Here is a 26546-nt window from a genome sequence, read left to right on the forward strand (position 1 = left end):
AGGAGGATAGATGGATATTGATTTATGGTCAAGTTTACAGGCACAGAAAATTTGAACACTCTTTGGGCTACATTAGACCAGATGCCAAAAAAATATGACTAGGTCTAAATATGAGTTTAGTCTGGGTTTATTACCAGAAGCTGAGCACAGTTCTGAACTGTGTCCTGAGGAAGCGACTCTCATTGGATGGGGTCTGCTCTGGGTCCTTGCCCTGTTCTGGGCAGCTTTTATCCTCTGGTTTAGTAGTGAGGGCAAGGCCCTTGCTTTGTGCCCATCAGAGTGGACATACAAAGAGAATATTCTCTCTTTTCTTTTCTTAGCTTGCGGTGGGTTAGAAATGAAATGACCCAGCTCTATAAATATTTAATTTATTCAAATCACATAAGATTATTCCAAACTACAGGTGTGATGATTTCCTGGTAGAATCAAGAAATTTTTCAGTGGGGAGATGGTCTCATGGAGATTTGAACTGTTCAACTTGCCATGAACAACCAGAACGGACTGTGCCTGAAGGACACTGCAGAAGCATGGGGGCGGCACCCTTCCTTCACGCTTCACTTGACTGTCCTCTGTATGGGCAGCACCTCACTTCAGGCTCCGTTGGGTACTGGGGTTTCTGTCACAGCCTGCACACCCCAGTGCATATTAACCTGCCCACTGACCTAGCAAGTCGTTCCCTCCCCTGTATTCATTTCCCACAGAACCATGGCATTCAATACAGATCACACACTGAGAAACCAACATCCAAGTTAGAAAGGCTGGCAATGTTCTCTTACAATCAAGAGGTGGCAGTATATGGTTGGGTTGAGAGGAGGAGATGGGAGGGCTGGGGGTCAGCTAGGGCTGACCATTAACTCAGCACTCCTCATGCGGGCTCAGTGTGACCAGATGGGCTTTCTCTTCTGGATGAAGGCTTCAATTCCTTCCTGCCCATCCTGCAAGGCCAGGTTGTCTACCATGGCCTGGGAGGCGAGGAAGTAGGCGGTTCTAAGGTCTTGTGGCAGCTGTTTGTAAAAGGTGGCCTTGCCCAACGCCACCACAGAGCGGCTCAAAGAGGAAATCTTCTTTGCTATTCTCATGGTCTCTGCCTCCAGCTGTTCCTCTGGTACCACTTTGCTGATAAGGCCATGGCGCAAGGCCTCCTGGGCAGAAATGGGCTCCCCAGTAAAGAGCATCTCCAGGGCCACCTGAGGAAGGGACAGGTGGAGTCAGTCAAGCGTTCTTCATACCCAAGGCTTCCTCAGCCCCCAGCCGTACTGAGACAGTCACTCTCTAGACTTGCATGCCTCAGCTCAGGTATCTGCTTCCTCAAATGACACACCATCTGTCAAATGACACCCCTTGATGTTGTCAACACCCAACTCCTTGCCAGGGAGACAACCAGATCATTCTAAGACCCAAGAAAAGACAAGAATCCAAGAACAGGTGGGGTCTCCCCCTGGGTCCTCTTGGTGCTGCACAGATTTGATTAGTAGGCCCTGGTAGTCCTGGGGAGTCCATGTACCCCTTAAAGGCCACATGTAGAAAGGCAGCCCCTCTGACAGGGACCACCATGGATCCCTCTGGGAAAGGCTCAAAACCTCCTACGAATGGTACGGGGGGCCATTTTCCACAGGAACACAAGTCCATGGGTGCTACTTCCTCAGCAGGATCCCCAAAGAGTAGTTTCTATTCTAGGGACATGAAGAGACTTAAATGTCTTCAGGGCCCAGATGCAGAGCCTGGCGTGACCGTGATGCTCAAGTAGGCAGGATAAGGCAAGGAGGGGAACTGCTGCCCTCTCAGGCCCTTTCCCCGATGCTAAGCTTGCAGGAAGATGGGGTGCAAGTTCTCCCCTCCCCTGGATTCTACAGCTTGCCTGCCACAGGGTGAACCCCATTTAATGACCCTAAAACGTCAGCATCTACAGCTTCAAGCCTATGTGGACAAGAGGGGTGCACAGGGACAGAGAGCAAGGGTGCTTCCTCTCCATCTCTGCAGATCCTGGTGGCCATTCTCAGACACCAAGTGTGTTCTCACTCCAGGGTCCACGCACTCGTTTCCCCCTCTGCCTGGAATGTTTTTCCCTCAAGGCTTCCTGTTTGTCACCTTTTCAAGGAGGCCCTCCACTGCTGCCATCTTAAAATTCTCATTTTCGGTTACACGGTCACCCTTTATGCATTTCCCCATTCAGTATACTGTACAGTATACATGCTTATGTGTTGGTTGCATTTGCTAGCATGTAACTCCCACAAGGGAGGGGGTGTGGGTGCACGTCCTGTTCTTTATCCCCAGCACTAAGAGACTTCCTTGCACAATGCAGACAACCTTCCTTAAAGGAATGAATGAGCCTAGGAAGGCAAGCAGAGTGCAGCACAAAGCACCTTACAGCTGCCAACCCAGGATGAAAGGTGCAGTCTTTCCATCCGCCCTTCTCTTGGTACCACATGCTGGTGAGAGAAGCCTTTCCTGTCTGGCTCCCTTGAGAACCTTGTTCTGGGATCTCTGCTTTGCCTCTGGGCTGCAGTCAGGTTCAGATCGCTACATTCCCTACCTCATACAAAACAGCACAACAGACACCACAGTGACCCTGCACATGTCCCAGAAGTCTTAGCTGCTGAGGCAAAGAACCAAGAGAACAGAGAAAAAGCTGGTGGAAGGCAGGGGGCTGGCTGCTGATGCACTGGGATGGACACAAGGTGGGGAGAAGAGGACTCAGGGCCTCGTAGGGATTACAACACAAGGGTGGAAGAGGTTAGCCTAGAGCACTCTGGCATGTTGCTCTTCTCCACATGTTTGAGGATAAAATATTAGACCAGAAGAAGGATACATTTCCCCACTAAGCCTCTGTGTCTACAATCCTGGATTCTCTCCCTTCATCCCAGAAGACCAAGAAAGAATTCATGAGATCAATACCTCATGCTCAAGGATGACGTGTGCGGAACAAGATCAAAGGCCAGAAGACATTCTACCCCTGCCTTTGGGATCCTAAGCCATCCTGCCAAGCTCATCCCCTCTCTAGGCTTCAGTTTCCCTTTCTGCCTACTGGAGCCACATGTTTTTACAGCATGAGGTTAGAGGGTGACATTCAGTAAGGAAAAGGCAGGTTGTTTTCCCAGCTAATCAGCACAGTCATATCTTAGTATCTACGTTTTTACACTGTGAGTTTACAGGATCTTCAGATGAACTAGAAGAAAAGATACCTTCACCTCTATGCTAATGGCCCCATACTGCCATTCAGGGCGGCACCTCTTTGGTCACCCTAAGAAGTTGGTAAGTCAGTAGTTCTTTACTCTAGGGGGACATTCATTCAAAATGACAATTAAGATTTGAGGCTGTGACTTAACCTGGTTGTCAGACAATCTTCTAGAAAGGAGAGGTTTGGAGACAGACACCAGAGTCAAACCAACTGACCCTTCAGAGTCTGATCCGTCCTCTGGACAGACGAATGGGTACCTGCATTCTCCACGCCCTGGTGATTATTCCAGATAACAGATTAATCCGAGATAACGGAATTCTCGGTAGATGCCAGTGAGTGGAGTGACTAATATTAACATCCTCACTCCTACTGGATACTTCTGTGACTCTGACACTGGCTTCAAGGCTTCACAGCACCTGAGCGGATCAGCAAAGCAGAGGGGACCACACAGATGTGATGGCTGTGTGCTGCAGCATCCTGGGGCCTCTCTGCTTATCTTTTGGGTGGGCCCCATGCCTTGGTTTATCCAGACTGTAAGAACAAAAGGCCATAAACTGTGTGGCTGAGAAGCAGGAAGATCTCATGCTCTGGAGGTTGGGAAGCCCAGGTTCAAGGCATCAGCAGATTTAGTGTCCAGGGAGAAAGCTGACTCCAGGTTCAGAGACTGATGTATCACTGTGTCCTCACATGGGACCTGACACCCCTTTCCCACAGACTCTAGTCCCATCATGAGGTTCTACTCTTGACCCAACATCACATCCCAAGGCCCCACCTCCAACAGCTGTCACTTTGATGATTGCACTGCAACATATGAACTCAGGGAACAACACATTCAGGCTGTAGTAATGGTGTCTGTCTTCTTGAGACTGTGGACTGCAGCTTGAGGAGATGCAGGGAGAAAGAGGAATGAGTGGGGGAGGGTTGGATACGGTGCACACCCACCAGGTGTGCACAGGTTACACACACCAGATCACTGCCCTCATCTCGCCGGGAAACTAGGAAAAGTTGCTAGCATGCATGGGTGCTTTTAAGCTGCATTTTCTAAATTATGTTAGGCATGCAACTCACTGTTAAATAGTCGATATGAGTCATGTCCGAGTCTCTGTGGGAGTTGTGGTATGGGTGAGGATCGAACTCTGAGTTAGACTTGTGGGAGATAAGGGTGTGCAAACACACAGCCAGGTGGGTAGGTAAGCGGAAGCAAGGATTTTCCCCGTGGTGAAGGGACTGGTGTTGGAAGGAGACTCGAGTCCTTTCTAGCTTTCCTGGAATACTTACTGATATACTTATGGGACGCCTGATGTGCTGGCTCTTAGCTGTGCATGGCCAGCCCGGCCTCGGGAAGAGAACATCTGGAGGCAGGGCTTTTATATAGCACAATGAAGATGCATGGTTGAATTCAAGGGAACGACTTTAAAAATAAGATGAATAATCATGCCTTGACACAGTATGCTCAACTCCATGGCTTTTGCCCAGTAGAAGAACTGCAGTCTTTAACTTTCCAGCACAGCAGAACATTTTCCTAGAGTGCCCAGCAGAGGGAAGTAGAGTCCAACACATGTTGTCCTAACACCTAAGTAGGAAAGGACTGAGACGTCCATCCAGGCCAGTTTGCAAAAGCACCTGCCTGCTTCTCTGCGGATAAACACAGGGACCTATTATCACCAGCAGATGCAATGGTACGTTCACAGTGTGTGCTTGAGTTCACTCTTCTTCTGGGGGGCCAGAATATGAAGAGAAACTATAATTCTGAGTGTGTGTGTGTGTGCGCGCGCGCGCGCGCGCTCATAAGTGTGCATGCACATATTGGACTGGGTGCACGTGTGCACGTGTATTTAGAGGTCAGAAGTCAACCTTGGGTGGTGTTTGCCAGGAGCTGTCTACCTTGTTTTTTGAAAGGCATCTACAGGATGTCTTTCAGTGGGTAGAAGTTGCTGATTACTTAGACTGGCTGGTCCCAGAGCTTCGGGGATCCTCCCGTTTTGGCCTCCTCAGCTCTGAGATGACAAGTGTGCACCGCGAGGCCTGGCTTTGATGAGTGTGCTCTGCAGATGGAACTCAGGGCCTCCTGCTTGTGCAGCTGGAATTTGCTGATGGAGCTGCCTTCCCCACCCCCAGGACAGACTGTTGTCGTTTGAGAAGGCCTGCTTCCTGACAAAACGTTCTTTGGCAGGGAAAAAGCGATTCTGGTTCTCACGATGCCCTTGCCCCTTCATCTGTCACACTGTGCAGATTACGCAATGTGGTTCCGAGAACTGGGCTTCCATGGAATTCAAGGGATATTTTGGTTACATTTCTCCTCTTTCTTTTCAAAAACAATTGTAAAGTTTGACAGTCTGAAGTTTCTAGGAATTCTGATAAGCCTTAATTTAGAAGGCTTGCTATTTTTTACCCTGTCAATAGGACTTAAATGCCTTTACCATGGAACCTTCCAGCAAGTCATGTGTTGGAAAGAGGATGAACCAGTATAGCAACTTCTTGCTATGAAAGGCTTCATGGTTTCATCTGCAGTTACAAGACAGTCCTTGAGTATCACAGGAGATTTGTAATCTATTTTGACTTGAAGTCCAGGCAATGATATAAGAAATATTCACTAAACATGGCTGCACTTAAGGCAAATATCTATCTAAAATAATAAGCAAGCACCTCCCCTTTGAAAGATGCTTGAGCAAACCCTCACCTCTTGCAGCTTGTAGCCCACTTCCAGCCTGGTGTCCGCATACTGGTTTGTAGTAAACTGCAGTATCTTCATAGGTGCACCCGTTTCTGCCAAAACTAACCAGGAGGACCTGGGGAAGGGCAAAATTCTCCCAGGCACCCCTTGGCTCTACTGCTGTTTTCCCTTCAGGTCTCACTTCTTTCTTGCCTCAGGCCTGTGAGCCACTGTTAAGTTTGGCAGTTGTTTCAAGACCAGATAGCCTGTTCTCCTTGCTCGCTGCATATATAGGTTTGCGCCTTCGTTTCCAGATTTCCCACTGAGAACAGGATGTCTTCCTCCCAGAACAGACACTGTGGTTTTCCGCTTCATGGATGCCCACTGAACGCTATTCTGTGAGGTTTTGGACGGAAGACAGCTTTACAAGGGGAAACAGACTTGATTGTCATTAGTGATGACAAGACAGCTCCGACACACAGCTGCTCCTTGTGCAGAGTCCCACAGTATGGACAGGCTAGTTCTGGTCTAACCACTGTAAGCCCAGCACTGTAAATCAGACACTGTAACTCCTTTCTGGAATGAGAATGGTTGTCAAGAAATCACTAGCCAGAGATTCAGCCTCAGCCCCTTGTCACTGGCGCTGTGTCAGCGCGCTGTGCACTGTGTCTCCTGGGCAGCCATTTGGTGGAACAAAACTGTTTCAATTGCATTTTCAAATGAGATTACACAAAGGCCATGCTTTTCTGAAAAGGAAAAACCTAAACTGTCATATTGAGGGGCTTGTAAGATTGAGATATGGCGAGTTCACAGGTTGACACGTGCTGTTTGATGCTACAGAGGAACAGGCAGTGAGTGCTGCTCTCCCCAGCACAGAAGGACACTAGTGGTTTTGGGCAGAATGTCCAATATAGAAGATGGAAGATACTGTGGTAGGTGTGTGTGTGTGTATGTGTGTAAGCCAGAGGCTAATTTCTGGTATTGTTTCTCAGGTGCTATGTATCTTGTTTGTATGGGGGAGGGGGTTGGGGGAACAGGATCTCTCACTGGCCTAGATTCACTGAGTAGCCTTGCCTGGCCAACCAGCCAGCTCCAGGTATCCAGCTATATCTGCCTTCCCAGCATCAGGATTGCAGGAGTGCACCACTCCACCTGGCTTTTTATGTAGGTTCTGGGGATTGAACTCAGGTCTTCATGCTTGTTTGGCAAGCATCTCCCCACCCCCACAGAGGTACTTTTCCCAAGCTAAATCTGGAACCCATGAGCACGGAAGGGCAGTTCAATTACCTTTCTGGGCACTGCTCTCCCCAGGGCGACCGCGGGGGTGGAGCAGAAAAGTCCAACATTCACTCCAGGAGTTGCAAAAGAAGACTTGTCACTTGCCACAGCAATATCACAGCTGGCCACGAGCTGGCAGCCTGCAGCTGTGGCCAAGCCATTGACCATGGCAAGGATGGGGACCGGGTGGTTCCGGATCAGCATCATGACCTGCAGGACAGATATAGCCACTTCACTTCCATGCAGCACGAGGTGCCAACCACCTGTCACATGACCTGACTGACTTCTCAGAACACCTTTCTCATGAATTAGCTCATCAGAATCTAAGCATAAAACCACCAACTTGCATTACATCTTCCATGAAGCAGGCTGTGGAGTCCGGTTCACAACTGGTTCCCATGAGGAAAGACCCTATTAAGGAACAAGGACATGGGGGCGGGGGTGAGTCATTTACCTAGGGCCAGAACATGATGGCAAGTGGGTGGGAGCAGAGTTTAAGCAGCCGGCTCCTGCCTCCCCAGCGCCCCGATGGAGAACTGTGGGAACTCCTTCACAACTGTCAGTTCTCTGCATCTCGGGACAACCTTTCTGTTAAAAGTCTGAAATTGGCATTGGTGCTTCCTTGGAAAATTAAGGTGGGAAGGGGACTCGAAGGCAATTTCCCTAGTAATTACTTCTCAAATTACCACGCTGCAAAGCAAACTCTCTCAGTTCCATTAAATGGGGAGGGGAGACACCCTGCTGTCATAAAAATAAGCAAAATTCCTGAACAGAGCCCTTGGTACGGAGAGGAGAGACAAAGGCACGTACTTGTGACCCCCCCCCCACGTACTTGTGCCCCCCATGTACTTGTCCCCCACCCCCACGGAGGGCCAGAGTGCGAACTTGTATTTGAAGCTTATTTTTTCATGACACTCCAAACAGATTGTGTTGCCATGGCAACTTCGATTTCTAAATTATTGCTCTTTGAACCTTGGCAAGTTGGGAGGGGAGATAGGGCTACATCTGGGCTTTTCCCCAAGGCAGCAATTGAAAGAAAAACGACCTTCACAGACTTGAAGAGCTTTGCCTGGGAAACTTGTCTTTTATATTCATAAACACTTGACATTTGTCAGTTCCGCTCCCCCATAGCCAATTATGCAGTCAGGCCCTGCGCAAGGATGTTTTCGGTCAGGTACAAACTGTATCCATGATGGTGGCCTTATAAGATTATGAAAGATTGGGGAGATAGCTCATGAGCTATGTGCTTGCCTTATAGTGTGTGGCCCACTGTTTGATCCCCTAGTGAAACACAGAGAGAGAGCGGGGGGGGGGGAGGGAGGGAGACAGAGAGACAGAGAGAGATAGACAGACAGACAGAAAGACACACATACACCACACACACACACACACAGAGGGAGGGAGGGAGACAGAGAGAGAGAGGCATAGAGACAGACAGAAAGACACACATACACACAGAGAGACAGACAGACAGAAAGACACACATACACACACAGACAGACAGACAGACACACATATACACACAGAGACAGATAGACAGACAGACAGAAAGACACACATACACACACAGAGAGACAGACAGACAGACAGACAGAAAGACAATACACAGAGAGAGAGAGACATACAGACAGACACAGAGAGAGAAAGAGAGAGAGAGAGAGGGAGACAGAGAGAGAGACATAGAGACAGACAGAAAGACACACATACACAGAGAGAGAGACAGACAGACAGAAAGACACACACACATACGAGAGAGAAAGAAAGAGAGAGAGAGAGAGTGAGCCTGGCATGGGGACTGTATTAGTCAGGGTTCTCTAGAGTCACAGAACTTATGGATAGTCTCTAGATAGTAAAGGAATTTATTGATGACTTACAGTCGGCAGCCCAATTCCCAACAATTGTTCAGTCGCAGCTGTGAATGGAAGTCCAAGATCTAGCAGTTACTCAGTCTCACGCAGCAAGCAGGCGAAGGAGCGAGAGCCAGACTCCCTTCTTCCAATGTCCTTATATTGTCTCCAGCAGAAGGTGTAGCCCAGATTAAAGGTGTGTTCCTCCACACCTTTAATCCCAGATGAAAGGTGTAGCCCAGATTAAAGGTGTGTTCCTTAAACTCGGAGATTCAATCTTCTGGAATCCATAGCCACTATGGCTCAAGATCTCCATACCAAGATCCAGATAAGGATCTCCAAGCCTCCAGATAAGGGTCACTGGTGAGCCTTCCAATTCTGGATTGTAGTTCATTCCAAATATAGTCAAGTTGACAACCAGGAATAGCCACTACAATCCACCCCTTGTCAACTTGACACAAATAATATCTCATGTTCACATGAAACAATAACAAGGTTGTGAATACGCCTAACATGATATAACTATCCCTCATACAATCGCAAACGCATTAGTAAATTTACAATGGGCATTCATATTACTTTATAATCCTCGTTTCTGCAACTGGTTACGTGGCCTTAATTGGTATTTATAACTACCTTCCTCTACTACCCATTCTGTATTTCCTTCACCTTCAGCCAGCACCTCAGCAGGTCTTGGCTCTTTTCCTGGAGGATTGACCCATACCTTCATTCCTGATGGGTCTGCGTCCTTTGTCATCCTGCTTGGATTAGGCTGTTGTAGTTTCCCATTGACTTTAATCACAGGACATGGTAGTACTAAGAGACGCCCTAAGGGATCTCCTACACTCCAGACATAATCTTGCTTACCACCATTGTGAAGAGGTAATCCAATTTCCCCATGGTAATCTGGATCTATCACCCCTCCTAACACTGTTATTCCTTTTTTAGCCTGTTGGTTTAAGGGCGTTAGAAGCCCAAAATGACCAGGGGGAAGTCTGAGCTTCCAATTCAATGGAATGTTTGTTGTAGCTCCTGGTAGAAGCACTCCCCTCTCTGGAGCCAAAACTTCTAGGCCAGCAGAACCTAGAGTTATGGGGACAGGAAGCAAAAATTTTCCTAGAGGGTCACTAGGAGTGATAGTAGGTGGAACTATTCTGTTTTCCACCCCTTGATTCCTGGACCCATGAATCCTGGCTATGGGTGAAACTGTACCATATATCGAGCGCTGATTCAAAGCATATACTGCCTTCTGAAGGACTCTACCCCAGCCTTCCAAGCTGTTACCACCTAATTGGCGCTGTAACTGCGTCTTCAAAAGGCCATTCCATCTTTCTATCAGACCAGCTGCTTCAGGATGATGGGGAACGTGGTAAGACCAGTGAGTTCCATGATCGTGGGCCCACTGTCGTACTTCTCTGGCTGTGAAATGAGTTCCTTGGTCAGAAGCAATACTGTGTGGAATACCATGACGATAGATAAGGCATTCTGTCAGTCCGTGAATGGTGGTTTTAGCAGAGGCGTTACGTGCAGGAAAGGCAAATCCATAACCAGAATAAGTATCTACTCCAGTAAGAACAAAACGCTGTCCTTTCCACGAAGGAAGTGGTCCAATGTAGTCAACCTGCCACCAGGTTGCTGGCTGGTCACCTCGAGGAATGGTGCCATATCTGGGGCTCAGTGTCGGTTTCTGCTGTTGGCAGATCTGGCAATCAGCAGCAGCTGTAGCCAGGTCAGCCTTGGTGAGTGGAAGCCCGTGTTGCTGAGCCCAAGCATAACCTCCATCTCGACCACCATGGCCACTTTGTTCATGTGCCCATTGAGCAATGACAGGGATGGCTGGGGAGAGAGGCTGACTGTCCACAGAACGGGTCATCTTATCCACTTGATTATTGAACTCCTCCTCGGCTGAAGTCACCTTTTGGTGAGCATTTACATGGGACACAAATATCTTCACATCCTTTGCCCATTTGGAGAGATCTATCCACATACTTCTTCCCCAGATGTCTTTCTCACCAATTTTCCAATTGTGATCTTTCCAAGTCCCTGACCATCCAGCTAATCCATTGGCTACAGCCCATGAGTCAGTGAATAATCGTACATCTGGCCATTTCTTCTTGCAAACAAACTGTAATACCATGTGTACTGCCCGAAGTTCTGCCCACTGTGAAGATTTCCCTTCACCTGTGTCTTTCAAGGTTGTCCCAGAAAGGGGTTGTAATGCTGCAGCTGTCCACTTCTGGGTAGTGCCTGCATAACGTGCAGAGCCATCAGTAAACCAGGCTCTAGTCTTCTCCTCTTCGGTCAGTCGATCATAGGGAACACCCCACTCCTGGTACCAACTTCTGTATTAGTCAGGGTTCTCTAGAGTCACAGAACTTATGGATAGTCTCTAGATAGTAAAGGAATTTATTGATGACTTACAGTCGGCAGCCCAATTCCCAACAATTGTTCAGTCGCAGCTGTGAATGGAAGTCCAAGGATCTAGCAGTTACTCAGTCTCACGCAGCAAGCAGGCGAAGGAGCGAGAGCCAGACTCCCTTCTTCCAATGTCCTTATATTGTCTCCAGCAGAAGGTGTAGCCCAGATTAAAGGTGTGTTCCTCCACACCTTTAATCCCAGATGAAAGGTGTAGCCCAGATTAAAGGTGTGTTCCTTAAACTCGGAGATTCAATCTTCTGGAATCCATAGCCACTATGGCTCAAGATCTCCATACCAAGATCCAGATAAGGATCTCCAAGCCTCCAGATAAGGGTCACTGGTGAGCCTTCCAATTCTGGATTGTAGTTCATTCCAAATATAGTCAAGTTGACAACCAGGAATAGCCACTACAGGGACCATACTTACAACTCCAGCACTAGGGAGGTCCTTGGCATTACTAGCCAGATAGTCTTCTATCCTAATCAAGGAGCTCCAGGCCAGCGAGAGACTCTGTCTCAAAAGTGGGGCCCTGAGGATGGCACCTAGGCTGTCCTTTGGCCTCTACAAACATGAATGTGTACACACACCCACACACACTTATACACCCATACACACACGTGCATGTGCACACACCCATTTGTGTGTGTATATATATGTGTATGTATATGTAAGTGTATATGTAAATGTATATTACGATTAAACTGATAATTCCAACCATCCAAGTGACTACCCATCCTAACATTATAGTGCTGACTGAGAGAAAGCGCTACTGCAAGTATTGTGAACACGTAGCAGGATGGTGATGTCAGTGCACAATGCTCAATGATAGGAAGCCACGCTGCTGCTTCGTGTGGCTCACTGCTTTATATTTTGGATTGGTGTGCACCCAGGACGCCCAGCATATCACTGAATCACATCCCCAGCCCTCCTTCTGTTATATTTTGGGACAAGTTCTCACCGAGTTGCCCAAGCTGGCTTCCGAACTTACTCTGCAGCTCAGGGAGGAAGTGCATTTGTAATATCCCTGCCTAGGCCACCTAAGAGTTTATGAATACACACTTTAAAGACAGTCACTGTAGCGTGTATTCCGTCTACTTATTTACAAAAGTTTCCTGGAAGACTGTATGCCACGGTACACTGCAGGCCCCATCTCATACAGCTCATGTCTACCTGTCTATTGTAACACTCACCTGGGCCTGTGCTTGATCTAGTCTTGTATAAGATCTGCCTAGCACGTAGCCTAGGTATAGAGCTGGCTGTGCCATTTATATACTGTTAGTCTAGGTGTAGAGTAGGCTTTCTTCCCTATGTATCTGGGACCTGATGTGGAGCAGGTTTTAGGCTTTGCCAACTATCTGGCACCTCTTAGGTGTGGCACAGACTTTACGGTCTATTTTGTAGGTGTGAGCTGGCTTTACCATCTTTAAGATATGTAGCCAAGTTTATAGAGAGCTTGATGTCCTGTATACAACTCTACCTGGGAAGTTTTCTTTGCTTGCTTCTTTCTTTCTTCCTTCCTTCCTTCCTTCCTTCCTTCCTTCCTTCCTTTCTTTCTTTCAAATGTATTCACCATTGCTTTCTTCAGATGTGAGCCACCATGTGGTTGCTGGGAATTGAACTCAGGACCTCTGGAAGAGCAGTCGGTGCTCTTAACCACTGAGCCATCTCTTCAGCCCTGCTAGGAGGTTTTCAACTGGGCTTTACCATCTGCATGCATGAGTGGGGTAGGCTGTCCCATCTATACACTATGCATCTGGGTGTAATGTAGATTTTACTGTTAATGTTTGTGTAGGACACTCTGTTGTTGGCTGAACTATAAAAGTATCTATCTATGCCTTCTCCAAGCTCACCCTCATCATCAAAGAATACATATCTGTGGTGGATTTAAGGGAATTCCATAATATTTGATAGTAGATTTCTTTCTTTTGGGTGTGGTCATCTTTTGAGATTTTGACATTGTTAACTACTGTCTTCCCAGAAAAATGTACATGTGTATAAACACACACAGTATCGTCTGTGAATGTAATTGGTTTTTGCCTGCCATGGAAGGTAGTGGGGGGCAGGTTACTGGTAGGTCTCATTCCTGCAGAGGACTGCAGTAAAGAGAGGAAGAACTCACACACTGTCTGAAGTCTGGTTGCAAAGAAAAAAAGGTTTTCCTTCATTTTGAATACTGTTTTTTTATACCATTGATTCAGGGATCCTACTTGTAAGAACTCTTAAACAGGTAAAGAGTTCTATGGTCAAGCCTACTCACCAAATCTTTACAGTGAAAAAAAAAACTCGAAATGATTCAAATGTACAGTTAGTGAGTTTGCTTGGTGGGCAAAGCACTCCCACGCAAGCTTGGTGACTTGAATTCAATACCCATATAAAGGAGGAAGGAGGGATATGATTTTACAGAGCTGTCTTCTGACTTCCATGTGTGTGTCATGGGGTGAGTGCGTACATACACCATGAACACACACACACAGATATAAAAATGAGAATTAATAATAAATTAAACAATGTTTTAAAGTAAATGATTACTATGGTTGGGTGGGTGCTCTCCAAAAGTCCATGTATTAAAGATTTATCTCAGGGTGATGTCATCGAGAGGTGATTTGAACCAGTGAGCGTGGGGTCTTTTGGGAGGTCCTTAGGTCATTGGCACATTCCTTCAAAACAGTTGGGGTGGGGCAGGAGCGATAGATGTGCAGTTAAGAGCACTTGCTGCTCTTGCGGAGGATCCAGGTTCAGTCCCCAGCACCCATGGTGGCTCACAACTATCTGTAATATAGTTCCACAAGTACGGACACTCTTCTGACCACCTCAGGCATTGCACACACATGGTGCACTTACCCACATGAGAACAAAACACTCATAAACATAAAATAAAAACAAATATTTTAAAAAACGTAAAGACTTGTGGGCTCTTGATCTCTTTTTCTTGCTGTCCTAGAACTCACTATGTAGACGGGGTTGTCCTTGAACTCCATCTGCCTCTGCCTCCTGATTGCTGGGATTAAAGGCATGCATCACCATGCCTGGCCTCCAATCTTAAATTTGAATGTCAAAACCCATTTTTTAAAACATAAATTCATTGCCTGAGCTATTTCTTTATAGCAATATGAAGCTGACAAATGTAATGTCTGTGTATACTGAACTATAACTATTAAATAAATGCAGTGTTCTCCCCTTAGGAATGAAGATTTCTAAGGGGGAAAAACCCACTTGGGTGGTTTAGAGTTTATGTAGCGATATGGAGTCAGCCTGCTAGGATTTGCCCTGTCTCAATCTTACTCACTAACTACTAACCCTGAACAAGCCATTTGACCCTTCTGTTTTTACAGCACTGAGATAGGTATAACACCAGCTCTACCCTAACACAACAGAGCCGGGACATGTGGCAGCAAACCTGGAGTCTATAACAGAACTCTACCTGGCTTAGGAAGCATTCAGTGCTGCAATCATGTGACACACACAGTGGCATACTGTAATCACACCTACAGACGATCATTTAAACACCACAGAAGAACATTAAACACTTATGTGTTTAGGGGGAAAAATCACTAAACTTGAACATAACAATATAGTGTAGTCTTCTCTAGGTTTGTGTGAAAGACAAAGGGAACTTTGATAAACAACAACAACAACAACGAAACAAGCCAGCCAATGGGATTAACACACTTTTAATCCCAGCATTTAGGAGGCAGAGGCAGGTGGATCTCTGTGAGTCTGAGGCTTGGTCAACAGAGACAGTTCCAGGACAGCCAGGGCTACACAGAGAAACCCTGCCTCAAAAACTCAAAAACAAACAAGCAAGCAAAAGCAAAACAAAAGAAACAAAAAGATAAAAAACAAGCCAGGATAATCAAACCCATGGAAGTCAAGAATTAATGCCGCCTTCCCAATCTTCCTGAATTAGTACTGTTTAGAATTCTTCCTGTTCCAAAAGGTGCATCAACTGGACTCTGGCCCAGCCATATATAACTACACAACTGAGGGTCTGTACTCTTTTCTTTTCTCTCCATATTCCTTTCTAAAGCAAGCTACTCTCACTTCGTTGGTGAGGAGTAGACAAGAAGGAAGGGTCTCTTCAAGGAAAGATTCTCCGGCTGTCAACACGTTGGAAGAGAAGAGAAAGAAATGAGTCTCTAGGTTACCACATCGGCACCCAGACGAGCCCTCAAGCTCTTCCATAACCAATTCTTACTCAGTTTGTCCTCCTCCCGACTTGTAAATAATTGGCTGTCGGCAGAACCTGTGGTCTGTAACAAATGCACTCTAGCTTGCATTGAGGCTACGATGCCCCGGTGAATCCTGTCTGCCTTTAGAAGCCAGCTGTCCTGTGCATGAACTGAACAGTGAGGCTTGTAGCTCTTTCAGTTCTAGTCTGCTCCCTGATCACACCGGGACATAGAGTTTACACAACTTCCTGGTGTTCACATTTGTCCAAGACAATTTGAGTTTCCCAGAATTAGTGCTAAAGAGCAGCTTAGAGCAATGGCTCCCTGTATAAGAGCTTGAGTTGCCCTTCCGGAGTTTGGTTCCCAGAACCCATGCTGGATAGCTCACAACTGCCCCTAACTCCACTTCTAGAGGATTCAATGCCTCTACTTTTTTGTGGGCACCTGTTCTCATGTGGGTATGCCCCTCCATACACATACACATATTAAAAATAATAAAATACCTTTAGGAGAAGCCAGTAGCCTTGTATTCTTGTTAGACTTTTAGGACTAAGCCCTATGTGTATAGTGAGGATTTTCTGAGGAGCCAGAGGCATGAATGGACTAGAAGCTTCCAAGAAACCTGGCCTTTGCATTCTGAGAAAGCCAGACTCCCATGCAGCCCTCTGCTAACCTGTGCAGGTCTTTGTTCATCGAGATATCAGAGCAGAGTGATAAAAAAAAATAGCTGCTTTATGGATAGACACTCTACTAGGCGAGCTCCTCCCTGGGGGAAAATAGTTCTGAAAGCATCAAGCCTTGGCAAAGCAGAGAATCAGATACCATGCCAACATTGCTAATATATGAAACAAAAGATCCAGGTCTTTTGTTTGTATTGTCAGGCAAGTGATGCACACTTATAATCCCAGTGCCTGTGTGGTGGAGGCAGTGGGATCAGGAGTTCAATACCAGCCTTGACTCTATAACAACATTAGGGCTAGCCTGAGCTACTCTTTGAGACCCTGTTCCTAAAACAGACAACATCCTAAGTCTTTTGGGGGGGGGGTTGGTTTTTCGAGACAGGGTTTCTCTGTGTAGCCCTGGCTGTCCTGGAACTCACTCTGTAGACCAGGCTGGCCTCGAACTCAGAAATCCTCCTGCCTCTGCCTCCCGAGTGCTGGGGTTAAAGGTGTGTGCTACCACGCCCAGCTAACATCCTAAGTCTAAACTCCAGTTTGTTTCTACTTCTCCATAAAACAGAAAGGGAATCACCTTTTCTTCTTGTCTTCCCATGTAATGAGAAAGTGATAATCTGGTGTGCTTGTGGGTTTTTGTATGTGAACGGCTGGGGAGACGGGCCGATCGGTAAAGTGCTTACTGTGTAATCCCGAGGCGCTGTGCGTGATTCCCGGATGCGCCTGTACAGGGGAGGTGGAGACTGGAGAGTCTCTGAGGCCCACTGGCCAGCCAAGGCTAGCCTAATCCCTGAGCTCTAGGTTCAAAGAGAGCTCGATCTCAAATCCCAAGTGCTGAGGAAGACACTTGGTATCAGCCTCTGACCCCCACAACCAGAAAACAAAATGAAGATGTTAATTTCGTCTTTGGAGGTGATATATATTTTTAAACATGCACGCCGTTTACCTAACTCAGGCTTCTCATGCTTGCATGGCAAGTACTTCACTGACTGAGCACTCTTCCAAGCACAGTTTAAATATGTAAAATGATTATCATTATACTCGTAGGTTCTTCTTCCTTAAAGGTGTGCACCACCAACTTTAATCTCATTCAAAGCCAGTGTACTAAGACATCTGGTAACCCTGTAGATAGCCGCTCTGGGTACATCATTTTATTCTGCTGGCACATATAGTCAGCAGCAAATCATGGTTGCTTTTTTTTTTTCTTTGTGTGTGTGCATGCATGTGCGTGTATGTGTATGCATATGTGCATGTGTGCATGTGTGTGCATGTGTGTGTTACATACCCAGTATGCTCATGCAGAGGTCAGAGGAGTATTTCTGGTGTCCTGCTCTATCATTCAGTCCGACTCCCTTAAGTCAGAGTCTCTCCCTGAACCAAGAACTCAGGGGTTTCTGGCTGTCTGGGTCTTCTGTGTCTGCATGCCCACAGATATCTGTGGCCACGCAGTGTCTCACATGGAAGCTAGGAATCCAAACGCAGGTCCCCACGGTTGCACAGGAAGCGCTCTAACCACTGAGCCATCTCCCCAGCTAGCACGGCTATTCTTTAACAGTCTAAACCCAGTAATTGCTTGGCTGAAGGACTTACCAATAACTACAAAGCTTCCGACACCCACCTTTCCGGTGAGCAGACCCCGTGGATAGACTCTTATCTGAGACGAGAAAGCTACCTCTGTATTTAATACAATACCAGCTTCCATGCTCACCCTGCTGGCCCTCACCCTGGCTTACCTCAGAACAGGTCTGAAATACCTCAGCGTGATAATCACGGCCTTGTGCATCTGTCAGCTCTTTCAAATCATGTCCAGATGAAAACACAGGGCCCTCGGCTGTGAGCATTTACAATTGAGAAAAGAAAAAAAAAGTTAACAATCAGAGGCGGCCAAGTGGCAAGATGTAATGGCAGGAGAAGGCTTGGGGATTGGAGCTTCTTACGAAGCCCTGTTGGATCTGAAGACTTTAGTTTTGCACTCAGTCTGGGCTCCGTACATGGACTCTGCAGTCCTTTGAACTCCGCCATGCCCTAAGCATTGATCCTATCATCCATCGCGGTCAGTATGTGGACAGAAACATGGGAGCCACCTGGCTCCAGCTCTTCATTTCACAGAAAGGAGCCGAGGATGTGGCTCCTGTCACAATCCTTAACAACCATGTGTCACTGAGAACCTTTCCTCCCACTTCCCTGGTGACAGCAACGATATCCTGCTTTTATAAGTGAGAAAGAGGTGTCCGTAAGACGTTAGCAGCCTTGCTTTGGCCAGCTTACACCTCATATACCTGCTGTGGGCTACTCATTCCAACTCTATTCCCCTTTACCGTCTAAAACAGTTGAAAATTTCTATTTGGCCATTGCTAATAAGGTAGCTCCGAGTACCTCAGGAAACACGGACACTTAAACAAATGGAGTGCCAGCGAACAGCGTCGGCTGTACTTTTCTGGGCTGTGTGACGATGCTATGCTACTTTAATTGATGCCATGGCAGTGTATATGAGGTGATAGTTTTATTTTTTTAAGAGTGTATGTTTATTTGTTGGTGACACAAACCTTTAAGCCCAGCACTTGGGAGACAGAGGCAGACAGATTCCTGTGAGTTCAAACCTAGCCTGGTATACAGAGTGAGTCCCAGGACAGCTAGGACTACACAGCGAAACCTTTGTTTAGGAAAAAAATATTTTTAATAATGTATATGTATCTGTGTGTATGTGCATTTGAGTACAGGTGTCTTTGGGGACCAGAGGATGGACCTCGTGGAACTGGAGTTATTGGGTGATTGTGAGCCACCCAGTATGAGTGCTGGGAACCAAACTCAGGTCCTCTTTAAGAGCAATAATTGTTTTAGAAGCACTGGCCACCTCTCCAGTTCCAAAATGATAATTTTATTAAAAAAATAGTCTATTAGAGGGGCTGGAGAGATAGTGGCTAAAATGACTGGCTGCTCTTCTCCAGGACCTGGCTCTAAATCTCAGTACCCACACGGCAGCCCAGAACATCTATAATGTCAGTTCCAGGGGACCCGAAACCCTCTTCTGGCCTCAGCAGACACCAGGCATGCAAGTGGCACACAGACATGCATGCACATTAAAAACAACAACAACAACAACTCCCCCCAAAAAAACCCCAAAAAACTACTGGAAAAGAAAAGGAAAGAAATCGACAAAATGTCACACTTTTGGCACCACTAAAGGTGACACTGCAGATTTAGGTATGAGAAAGATTTAGCAAACAGAAGAGACAGGCCAGCTGGCAGCTCCAACAGCCCACCTGCTGGCTGCTGGTGAGCCACCAAGGGGAGTAGTGATTAAAGCCATCTTATAAGGTCCATGAAGAGACTGAGTTGCTAAATTAGAATTCTGTCTTAAATGTTTGTGTGTGTATGTGTGTGTATGTATGCATGTGTGTGTGTGTATGGGTGTGTGCGTGTGTGTGTGTGTGTGTGTGTGTGTGTGTGTATGTATGTATGCACGTGTGTGGTGTACGGGTGTGTATGTGCCTGTGTGTATATGCTAGGCTAAGAGCTCTGCAAACTGAGCCATCTCCTCAGCCCAAGACTGTCTGATTTTGATGACAAGGAGAAGCCATGATTTTACTGAGCAAAGACCTTTGCTACAATCCCCATGGCTAACAAGGGCCAAGACCGCAGTGGCATAGACGTTCTCAATGTTTTTCAAAGGAGGCCAGAGCAATTCTCCAGTGAAGTGAGGCAAGGAGTCCCAGCTCACCGGCACATTTTGAGAAACCTTACACGGGCGCTCTGGACCACTAACGACAGGCTTCAGAGAAATACCTGAAATTATAATGACTTTCAGGTCTTCACTTTCAGCTTCGTGAAGAATGTCACTTCGGAGAGATTTCAGCATGGCCAGTGACAGCGCATTCCTCCTCCTGGGATTGCTTAAGACAATGTTCCTGTAAAAAGCATTTGATAGTCCCCGGGTCATGCACCAGTCAAAACGAGAGAAGACCCCTGCAATTCCTTTCTAATTTAGGAGCAATTTTGAAACTCAAGAAGAAAGAGCTGCTGAGGCCTGGTGCCAGCTTCAAGGGTCTGTCAGCATCCTGGAGCGACAGCTTCAAGGGTCTGTCAAAACAAGGAAGAGAGGTGACCTGAGAGGCAGGCTAGCCTTTTCTTCCTGGTTCCTTGATTTGTTTTTGCTCCCCCCGCTCCCTCCCGCCCTCTCGACTGTCAGAAACTCTGCCACCTCCACAGCAAGGCTGTGCCACAACAGTCCCCAAATCATCTGTGGCCACAGAGGATGTGAGTTTCAGGTGACAGTGGCCAGGTTAGGTGAATCTGACAAACAGGCCCTACCCACAACTTCTTTCCAGGTGCTGTTCTTTAGAACGAGGTTAGGAGAGGAGCCAAGGAAGTAAAAGTCCCCCTTCCCTCTCTCCTCCCACACAATCCAAAGAAAAGGTAGCAGAGGTCTGGCTGCAGGGGTATACACACTGCAGCATTTACAAAGGTTTCTGGTAAACGTGCAAGATAATTTGTGCCATTGGGGAACAGATGCTAGAGAGAGCGCAGACGGGCAAACCCGTGCAACAGATGTAGCATCTCGAAGAGAGCTGGCACCTCCAGGGCCTCTCTGCTATTTTAAAATGGCCCATGCTCAGAATACAACAACCTGTATTGTCATCCTACAGCCTTATATAGAAATGTCTTATTTTTGCTGTCCTTAGAAATGGGCAGTGAACCAAACCAGATTCTCATCACATGCTTCCTATTTCCCGTTGGTCTCCGCCCACACGAGCTCTAAGCCTGCTCCGTTCTCTTCTGAATATGGCATTGTATTGTTACACGGTCAATCGGGTCCTCCACAAATAACACTTAGGAGGTTTTTTTTTTTTTTCTTTCTTTTTAAACAACTCTGATGACTAAATTTATCTCCACAAAATAAGAATAATCATTCCTTTTGGGATACCTGTTCAGTTTCGCTGCAGTTCCCAGGTAGCTGTGGGGCTGTTTTGTTTCTCAGAAGCACACTCTCTCCCAAGTCTAGGAATCCCTTGCAGCTCATCTGCTGATGCTTAGAACCTTTATCTATGGAAGTGGTGGAAATTACCTGTAACCTTGTGGCAGAATAATGAGTGTGCTCATGGTTGCAAACAGAAGACACTGTCACCCTAAGCCTCAAGGGGTTTCTTTGCAAGCATGAGAACATGTGTTCCATCTCTAGAGCTAGTTCCTCCTCCCTCTCCCTCCCCCCCTCTCTCTCTCAGCAGGGCACTGTGACATGTACTTTGAATCCTAGTGCTGGGGAGGTGGAGACAGACTCTAGACCAGTGGGAAACCCATCTCAACAGGGTGGGCGACATGGGAGGAATCCAGATGATCACCTGGCTTCCTTCCTGACATGTGCATGTGAGAGTACACGTACACACATGTCTCATGTGCATGTGAGAGTACACACATACACACGGAAGTTGCCACCCCAGTATTTACATCAGCTTAAGGTAAAATTGCACAAGAAGATCCCAACCCACACGGTCTGCTGTTTGGTGGTATCTGTTCGGATGAATCCTGCTAATCCTTCCGGACTCGCTGTTAGACAGTTCTCACAAGCGGACTTCTCTTCCCACCGCCCCACTGATCCATCTCAGTGATCATCTCCTCATTGCCAGACCCAGATGCACCTGTGGCCTGCACCACTCCCCTTTTAGGAAGCCGTCACCTCTGGGCAGGGCTTCCTTCTTCTCTAGTCAGTTCGTGCCTTCTTTGCTGGGCTCCCAGGCTCTGGCAGGAGCGCCATCCCTTGCCCTATCGTTGTTCCATGCACACTGCCCAGGCAACTTCACTGGTGACACCTCTGTGACACTCTGTGCTGAGATCTCCCAGTCATGCCCCCTAGTTCAAGCCCTTCTCCAGAGCCCTAGATCTGTGTGTTTGCTCTGACGGTCTCTGGGCAACCTTCCTTCCCCACGCACCCCTCTCCTCTGAGCTGCTGTTGTCACCCTAGCTGGAACCAGAAAGTCACCTTATGTTGCTCTGCAGCTCTCCTTGATTTCCCAGGACATCGAAATTCCTCAGCCTCTCACCAGCCTCAGCACTCTCATGACTGTTTCAATGTGGCGTGCCTTAAGCAGAGACCTTCACCAGTACTCTGAATTTAAAGGAAAAATGTCTCTCTGATGAGGTCTCTCTCCCATAGGACACCTATAGAGACATAATGGTCCCTATAAGTGGTCCAAATAGCTATCCGAAGATCATCATTTTAAAATACCACTTTTGTTTTTCACAGCTATTTCTACTGGACTGTAGAGGACTGGACTAGTCTCATAGGCCCACTCTGCCATGATGGCACATGAGGGGGAAACACCTTGGGAGGCAGAGGCGATCTCTTTCAGCCTCCTGGTTCACTACCTCCAGACAGTCATCTCTGAACTTAACTCTCATCTGTAAAGAGGGGTGACAGACATCTTGCAGGCCATTGTGTGACTCAGGGACAATGAGTGCAAGTGCCTGACACAGCTCTCATTTCATAGCTGGTCTTCACGGTAGGACGGCATTATTGCTCTGAGGCACAGTTTGAAACGGGAGACTTGAAGTGACCGAGTCACACAAGTCCCCCTGCTTACCATAGTACTGTTCTAATGCTTGGCTCAGGTAGAATATTAATACATGATTCCTATCATCTATAATCAACTGGTCTCATCACCCTTCTCTTCTGATTCCCGATTCATGTTTACTTCTGAAGGACTCAGTCTTCCATCTCTTGCCAGAATTTCTGAGCAGATATGAGCAGACTTTATTTGGTGGGGGAGGGGATGCAGCCCAGGCTAGTCTCGAACTTGCTATGTAGTCCTGGAGGGCTTTGAACTCAGGTTTGTCCTGCTTCAGCCTTCCGAGTGGTGTGATTACAAGCCTGTGCTACCACACCCAGCTTATGACTATAGTATTAGTATTAGAAGCTTCTCTTTAAAAATCATAAAGGGCCGGGCAATGGTGGCGCACGCCTTTAACCCCAGCACTTCAGAGGCAGGAGCAGGCAGATTTCTGAGTTCAAGGCTAGCCTGGTCTATAGAGAGAGTTCTAGGACAGCCAGGGCTACACAGAGAAACCCTGTCTCAAAAAAAAAAAAAAAATCAGAAAGGAAGGCTCTACATTTCAGAGCCCCCTAAGGCTCTCTTTGGGAGTGTTTCTATCTCTGTTGATGGCCAAGGAGTCCACAGGAAATGGGATTGCTCTTTAGTTACTGAGCCCCACCAATGCTTAGCCCCTGTGGTGGCCACCCATGGTTGTCTGTAGGGAGTTAGGGGACAGACAGAATATGGGCACCTTGGATGGGTATCCGCAGACCTGTGTGCTAAGCTCCTTAAAGGCTGTAGTAATAGAGAGGTCTGAGGGTGAAGGGGAGGTGTGGGGAGAGCCAAAGGCCAGAGGTTGGCTCTCCATTCTTTTGGAGGACCACATAAAAGTTTGGGTGAGGATTAAAAAGTGAAACATGATCTTCTAGGGTTAAGAAGAGCTATTTACTGGAGTAGGGGGCATATCACTTAAACAGCTCCACCTGTAGCTCTTAAACAAGGAAACGTAGCTCTTCACAGCCTTGTGCTGCCCAGGCCTGAAAAGGGTCTTCATTACATCCAGGTTGTGCACGGATTCAAACAAAACTTTAAGGCTTTTAGGTTTGTGGCACAAGGGGGCAGAGATCAGGGCATGTGCCCTGTATCCTTACTTATTGACCTCCCCCACCCTGCATTTCAGCATGCCCTTAACCCTGGAGCCTGCTGATTTTGTTTGTAAGGGCATGGATCTTTTGTGATAGGCTTTCTTGGAGGTCATGGCAACGGCTGTTGCGATAGATGTGTGCTCATGCCAGCAGAAATGTTCAGAAACGACTGGGCAACTGGGCACGGTAGCCGTGTTAGGGGGCCACCAGGAAGTTTTCACTTACAACCCTCACATGTGCCTCGTATTAGTGTGCACAGGGAAGGGACACCTGTAAACTCAGTATGCAAGGATTCCTCCACCAAAGATGTCATCTTTTCGAGATGAAATCGAAAAGAACAGTGACAAATAACTCAGGATTAGTGGCGGCAAGGCCTGTTGATCCCGAGTCCTGGCTCCCAACTCCAGGGAGAGCCCTGGCACTGCCTGCAGGCTGACCTGATTCCGTCCTGCTGTCGCGTGCTGGTGAGCCTTGGCTCTGACTCCGACCCCGCAGGTCCTGCTGACCCTGGGCTGCAGAAGCCGGCGGAGAGAGGGGCCCATGGGTTGCGCCTGAGCCAGCTGGGCCACTTCACCCCAAAGGCCCGAAGGCCTGCGACCACAGCCATTGCAGCCAAGAAAAGCAAGGTTGACTGTGCAAGCAGCCTAGGCCTCGGGTTTTTCCCTTTTAGACCTGGTCACTCAGAGCCCCGCCTTCAGGGCCCCACCCCCAAAGCCCTGCCCCGGTGTCCTTCTCCTGGAGCCACGCCCCCAAACCCGGGCTGCGAAACTAGTGGAGCGGGGCGGGTGGGGTGGAGGGGCTCGGGGCCCTGCCCTGGGTGTAGGTCACAGAATGAAACTCATTTGCCAGAGCCAGTGATTTGTTTGATTTAGTCAGGCTGTGAAGGAGTTTAAGGGAGGGGAGAACTGGGTTGGCTCGTTTCTTTGTGTAGCGACACCAGGAATGTGCCGGATGTTGTGAAATGAGTGTCATCCGGTGATGAGTGGCAGGAGCTATGTACCACATTGCTGCGCCCACGCCTCCCACAGGAAACTCTCCTATGCCTTGTGGGTGATCCTGGATCACAAGGAGTGTTTAGCCTACTATAACTTTGAATGTTTTGCATCTTCCCGTGCAGACGCGGGAGACCGGTATTTATAGCTTGGGCTTTCCACATTCGCCCAGGGGAAGCCTGGAATCCGTTTCAGGATCCCAGTGGCTAGATGAGAGGCATATCCTACAGTGAAAGGCTTTTAAGTAAATCCTTGCGGTGTGGTAATTCTTGCAAATGTGGGTATTTGTGGGAGACACAGAATAAATAATCTTAGCTCTTAAGATCTTGTTGCTTCTAGAGGGAGGTGCCATCCCAGGAGCCCGAACTCTTTCCCAATGGGTTCTGCAAGGATAACAGTATATACAAGATATACAGTATATACAATACATTCATTAAATCTCAGAAAGTAAAAAGATTTACAAGGGTGTCCTATAAGATGACCAACCTGCAAGGCATTGAAGGGGCATCAGGGATGCAGCCTCTGTGAGTCTTATGTGTGCTGCTGTGGGATTTTAATCCATGCAGCTGCCTTTGAGTCTTTTGTGCTCCTGCAAGTAGCTCCTCACCCCTACCTACAGAGGTAACCCCAGTAGACTTACCGGTTCCCTAAGCTAGCCTTGGGTAGAATCGTTTCTTTGCTCTGTGGATGTCATCCTAGAAAAAGTCACACAAGGGGCTTGTTTTTTCCTTTTGTTTTGAAACGGGGTTTCTCTATGTAGTCTTGGCTGTCCTGGAACTTGGGTAGCCTCAAACCCACAGAGATCCACTTGCCTCTGCCTCGTGAGTGCCGGGATTAAAAGCATATACCGTCACTGCCCACTGCGAAGCTGTCATCCTCAGCTTTATAACAGGACAAAACAGTGTATAAGGTGATATTTCAAAATATCATTGAAGACTCTCCCACTACCCTTCACCCCTCCATTTCCTTGACTGTTGTTCTATCTAAAAAGCTAGATTATTCTTTGTTTCTGTGAAGAAACCCAGAATCCAGAAGAATCCAGCTGGTTAGAGGGTTGCAATTCTTGACCTCTGGGTTTTTAAAGCTTGACTCGTAGGGATGGAAGGCTACAAAGCAAGCATAATAAATTAGACTTGCCTTGATAGAGCTGGCCTATGAGTTTTGAAATGATCTCCCTGACCTCGGTGGTGTGATGTGACCACTGAGTAGCAGGTAGCTGCAGGAGTTACCCTTCAGGTCGTGCGTGTTAAGAGTACCAGGCAGATGCTAAGGTTGGGTGCCAGAGGGGGAGGTCTGTGGGGGGCCAGGTGGCTCAGAACAAGCTTTCAGCCAGACTAAGGTTTGGGGCAAGTGTAGGGCAAGAAGAGCCTATGAGAAAGGGAAGAAGAAGGTGATTATTATGGGAAAGAGAGCTAGCCAAGGTTTCCCTAGCTGAGAATGGAATAGTGAGAGCCTCAGCTAGGATAGAGGCAGTGGGATCCTTTTTCTTTGGTAGACTCTCAGAGAAGATACAAGATCCCAGTGTCAGGGCAGATAGGCCTGGACACCACGCAGGGTTTCTTGTGGCCTGGTGTGCTGCTGTTGCTACAGAATGCTCCCTGTATTCTAAGAAGGGCTTGGAAATAGTATATAGAACGACATGTTGAAAACAAGGTACTGGGGCTG

General features: G+C 47.4%; 1 protein-coding gene and 1 long non-coding RNA gene across 3 annotated transcripts in view; one reads left to right on the forward strand and one right to left on the reverse strand.

Annotated features, from left to right (window-relative positions):
* On the reverse strand, nt 1-24530 carry Echdc3 (enoyl Coenzyme A hydratase domain containing 3). 2 transcript variants are annotated; one of them, XM_030251997.1, is made up of 6 exons: nt 22195-22370; nt 21142-21260; nt 20004-20297; nt 17951-18048; nt 7119-7319; nt 353-1187 (listed from the first exon to the last, which is right to left on the reverse strand). In XM_030251997.1, the coding sequence occupies exons 3-6, from the start codon at nt 20155-20157 to the stop codon at nt 876-878; spliced, it is 765 nt and encodes a 254-aa protein (XP_030107857.1). In that variant the 5' UTR covers nt 20158-20297; nt 21142-21260; nt 22195-22370; the 3' UTR covers nt 353-875. The 2 variants fall into 2 exon arrangements, with proteins under 2 accessions (NP_077170.2, XP_030107857.1); NM_024208.4 differs by lacking the exons at nt 21142-21260; nt 22195-22370 and adding an exon at nt 24327-24530 and having other exon boundaries at nt 1-1187; nt 20004-20125.
* A230108P19Rik (RIKEN cDNA A230108P19 gene) overlaps nt 4787-26546 on the forward strand; it is a 128361-nt gene continuing 106601 nt past the window's right edge. The window contains exon 1 of the long non-coding RNA NR_040333.1: nt 4787-4857. This is a non-coding gene — a long non-coding RNA (RIKEN cDNA A230108P19 gene). The remainder of the gene's footprint in view (nt 4858-26546) is intronic.

This window comes from Mus musculus, chromosome 2 (genome assembly GCF_000001635.26).
Source record: "Mus musculus strain C57BL/6J chromosome 2, GRCm38.p6 C57BL/6J".
Classification (NCBI taxonomy): Eukaryota; Metazoa; Chordata; class Mammalia; order Rodentia; family Muridae; genus Mus; species Mus musculus.

Coding starts and splice junctions, on each gene's coding strand:
- Echdc3 (NM_024208.4), bottom strand. CDS start 24,496: ATGGCTGTGGTCGCAGGCCTTCGGGCCTTTGGGGTGAAGTGGCCCAGC. Junction 20,126..24,326: donor CGACAGCAGGACGGAATCAG/GTCAGCCTGCAG, acceptor TGCTTTTTACAG/GAACATTGTCTTAAGCAATC. Junction 18,049..20,003: donor GAAAGTCATTATAATTTCAG/GTATTTCTCTGA, acceptor AAATGCTCACAG/CCGAGGGCCCTGTGTTTTCA.